The sequence below is a fragment of the Eimeria mitis genome, genomic scaffold, assembly GCF_000499745.2.
Source record: "Eimeria mitis Houghton genomic scaffold, Emh_scaff3870, whole genome shotgun sequence".
Taxonomy (NCBI): Eukaryota; Apicomplexa; class Conoidasida; order Eucoccidiorida; family Eimeriidae; genus Eimeria; species Eimeria mitis.
Window position 1 is genome coordinate 3,420 of NW_013572205.1, and position 605 is coordinate 4,024.

The 605-nt window shown below is 35.7% G+C and overlaps 1 protein-coding gene across 1 annotated transcript in view; it reads right to left on the reverse strand.

Annotated features, from left to right (window-relative positions):
- The window catches only part of EMH_0070340 (uncharacterized protein), a gene marked incomplete at both ends in the record, with an annotated part of 1,586 nt that extends 1,424 nt beyond the window's left edge, over positions 1–162 (reverse strand). Inside the window, one exon of the mRNA XM_013498966.1 lies at positions 24–162. Coding sequence (XP_013354420.1) covers positions 24–162 — 139 coding nt within the window. The remainder of the gene's footprint in view (positions 1–23) is intronic.
- Between the last annotated feature and the right edge of the window lie 443 nt (positions 163–605).

Here is a 605-nt window from a genome sequence, read left to right on the forward strand (position 1 = left end):
TTTGTCTGGCTTGCTGTTCTCACTCCTGCTGCTGCTGCTGCTGCTGCTGCTGCTGCTGTTGCTGCTGCTGCTGCAGTTGGCTGCTGCTGCGCTCGTGCTGCTGTCTTCCTCATCCAGGAGACCCTTTAGGATCTGTTCTTTACGCCGCTGAAATTCAGACATTTTCAAATAGACAGTTAAATAAAAAAAAGAAAAAGATATAAAGAAAGAAAGAAAGAAAGAAAGAAAAAAGAAAGAGAAGAAGAGAGAGAAAGAAAAGAAACAGAGGCAGCAAGAAATATACAAATTAAGATATCATAATGATACCGCAGAGAAAAAAATACATCTCCTCTTTTTTATAAAGGCATCAATAAAAGAAAAAGAGAAAAAATAAATAAAAAAAGAAAAAGATGTATTGCTTTGTGTTTGAATACAAAAGAAACGTATTTATTCTTTGCTTACACCAACAAGTATATTTCTTCTTGCCGAAGAAACCAGAATATGAATTTCTTTACTTTCTTCAGAAAAAAAATTAAAATTATTAAATTAAAAAAAGAAGAAGCAGGTTGGTTGTTTGTACGGACAGGAAGAAAGAAGAGGGGAGATCACCGCAGCTCTTGCCGGCA